The 2,801-nt window shown below is 31.4% G+C and overlaps 1 protein-coding gene across 1 annotated transcript in view; it reads left to right on the plus strand.

Moving 5' to 3' along the window:
- Positions 1-2,801, plus strand: part of ADAM7 (ADAM metallopeptidase domain 7) — a 52,117-nt gene that overhangs the window by 3,342 nt on the left and 45,974 nt on the right. The window contains exon 3 of the mRNA XM_023530768.1: positions 2,092-2,168. Coding sequence (XP_023386536.1) covers positions 2,092-2,168 — 77 coding nt within the window. The remainder of the gene's footprint in view (positions 1-2,091; positions 2,169-2,801) is intronic.

A 2,801-nucleotide genomic window follows, 5' to 3' on the forward strand; every position in this document is an offset into this window, starting at 1 on the left:
ATAAAAAATAAATTTTAAAATGAATTAAAAATAAATAAAATTTTAAAATAAAAAATGAAATTAAAAATTCTGTTTATGGACACAATATCAATGACGAGATTAAAGGTAATATTATCACCTTGGACCATATTAAAAATAGTTTCTCAATATTAGGTAGTATAAAATCTATATTCAAACATTCAAATTTCAAAAATATTTCATTATACCATTCTGTTCCACACACACATATCTACACATGAAGGTCATCATGTTACAGAGTGGGATTCAACCCTTCTTATTGACTGAACTGCTGTTTATTGCCTACCCACCGTGAATACGGTGTCTTTATAATAAAGTTCAGTTTTTATGTTAAACTTGCAATTGAAAAGCCCTGACGAATGCACACTTCATATTCTCTAAACACAAAACTCCCCTCTCCTTCCCTCAAAGCCGCCCCTAGTCAGAAGATCCTCCTCGAGGCAGTGGCATGCATAAACCAGCCAGACACCTGAAGTAATCCTTGGCGCCTCTGTTCTGCCTTCCCCATCAATCGCTAAGCCTCGTAGATTCTGGCATGTAAATAGTCTCCAAAATTATCTACTCTTCCTTATTCCTGATGCCATTCCCCTGCCCAAATCACCTGTATTCTATCAACATCCTTCAAGTGCTTTTTCTGCCTGCAGTCATGATTTCTGCTGATCCATTGTCCATAATAATTAAGCCACCTAAAACACCATACTTCTGTATTTTTCTGCCTAAACTTTTTACTTCTCTTTGCCCTTAGGATAAAGCCTAAATCCTCTTAAGTGACTTATTAGGCTGTTTAAAATTTGTCTCCTTCCTATTCTTTTCATTTCTCATTTCTACTCATCTTACATTGACTTTCCAGCAGAACTGAATGTCTCTCTGTTCCTCAAACATGTCAAGTTCCTTCCTACCTCAGGACCTTTGCATGTACTGTTGTCAGTCACTGACTTCTTTCAATATTCCTGATACAGTCACTGCATTTCTCTTATTATGATGCTTATAATATTCTTATATTTGTTTGTTTGTTTGTTTGTTTGTTTGTTTTGCAAATCTGTAGCTTCCATGAAGGCAGTGACCTCTAACTTATACACTATTGTATTTTCCATATTATCACTGTGCCCAAATAAATAAGTGAATGTACATCCAAACAAACAAATGAACCATAAATAAACTAAAGAAATGCATAAAATATATGGCCTAGAACTGTAAATCCTTAAGTTATTAAGAATTTTTATGAATCATAAAGAAATAAAATGCCAGAAAAGAAAATGGTGAAAGGATATAGAGATTTGTATACAAATCTACCAATAACTAAACAGACAAAAGAAAATATCAATTCCAATTGTTATCAAAGAAAAATTTTCACTTTATGTTATTTTATTATTTGAAAGACTTTTATTAATGACAATATTTAAGGCAAGAAAACAAGAACTGCTATAAATTTCTAAAGAATTCTTAATTTGTATTTCTGTTCTTTATGGTTATCTGATTATCATTTACCAAAAACTTTACATTTTTTCCATGTTATTTACAATGAAATTCTAACCATAGTGAATAATTTAAATCAAATTTCTGATATAGTTGTAGATTTAATAAGTTCACATTGCGCTTCTCAGGCATAAAACATATACTATAAATGAACATTTATTACAATAGAAACATGATCATGGTCATGATTTATTTTCTTGTGAAGATACGTAAGCTATAAAAAAGTAAGCTATAAAAGAGTGTACACAAAATTGTTAAAACACATCAACAGAAGATTTACTGATTCAGTAGAACTGCAAGGACATAGAGTAACTTGTATGTCTTCGGATAAGAGGACAATATGCATTTTTTCATTTCCTTTTACGTTATTTTATAACTAGAAAAAGTCCATAAAAAAAATTAAGAATAGCTTGAAAGCAAAATCTTTCATATATTAGCTTTCTTATAAATTTGGCTTTATCAGTATTAATCATTTTGACTAAAAGGACTGCTGGGCTGCTGGGTAGACTGTGAAAAACCTGTAATTTTTCCCTCCACCTACCCAATACACACTAATTGAGCACATATTTAAGTCATGTAACGGATATTGTTTTTCAGGAAACTTATGAAGAAGAATTGTTGTATGAAATAAGTCTAAGTAGAAAAAGCTTTATACTTCATCTTTTAAGATCAAGGTAAGTTCTATTATGATTCAAAAACTTACAGATTTATTAATCTATTATACCTCAGTTTTGGTAAAAACAGCCAGTGAATTCCTTAAGTCATTGTTATCTGTATATAATTTGAATTCTTACTCGTCTAATGTAAGCCCATCTCATTTTAACAGCTTAACAATTATGGACATGCTTCTCCAGTTCCTAAATTACTCCTTGTTGGGGTACTGGAGTTCTTTGAGCTCCAGTTAATACATTACCACTTTGTGAATCAGTGGGACAAAAGAAATTTGAAAATCACGGTTCTTAAAGTGACGCAAGTTTTTTAAAATAGATATCAAACCAAGTTTTGTTGGAGAGTAAGCTAAGAACTGGAAAGAATTTTCTTCATCGAGTTATCTTGCGTGAGCTGAATAATTTCAGTGCCCTTACCTCTCTTCTTTAGCTCTCTTCACACCTCCATTGTGGTTGTTGAATTCCCATTTTTTTTCTTTGGTTTATTTCTACACACAATAGTTCTGCCTCTCGGCCCCAAACATTAAAATCATGGAGAAATGTCAAATGCTCAAAGAGAAGGATAACTTTATTGAAGAATTGAGACTCTGGCCTATAAGCTAATAAAATAAAAATAAAATAAAATAAATAATAAAATAA

The sequence above is a fragment of the Pteropus vampyrus genome, unplaced genomic scaffold (assembly GCF_000151845.1).
Source record: "Pteropus vampyrus isolate Shadow unplaced genomic scaffold, Pvam_2.0 Scaffold53, whole genome shotgun sequence".
In the NCBI taxonomy this organism is placed as follows: Eukaryota; Metazoa; Chordata; class Mammalia; order Chiroptera; family Pteropodidae; genus Pteropus; species Pteropus vampyrus.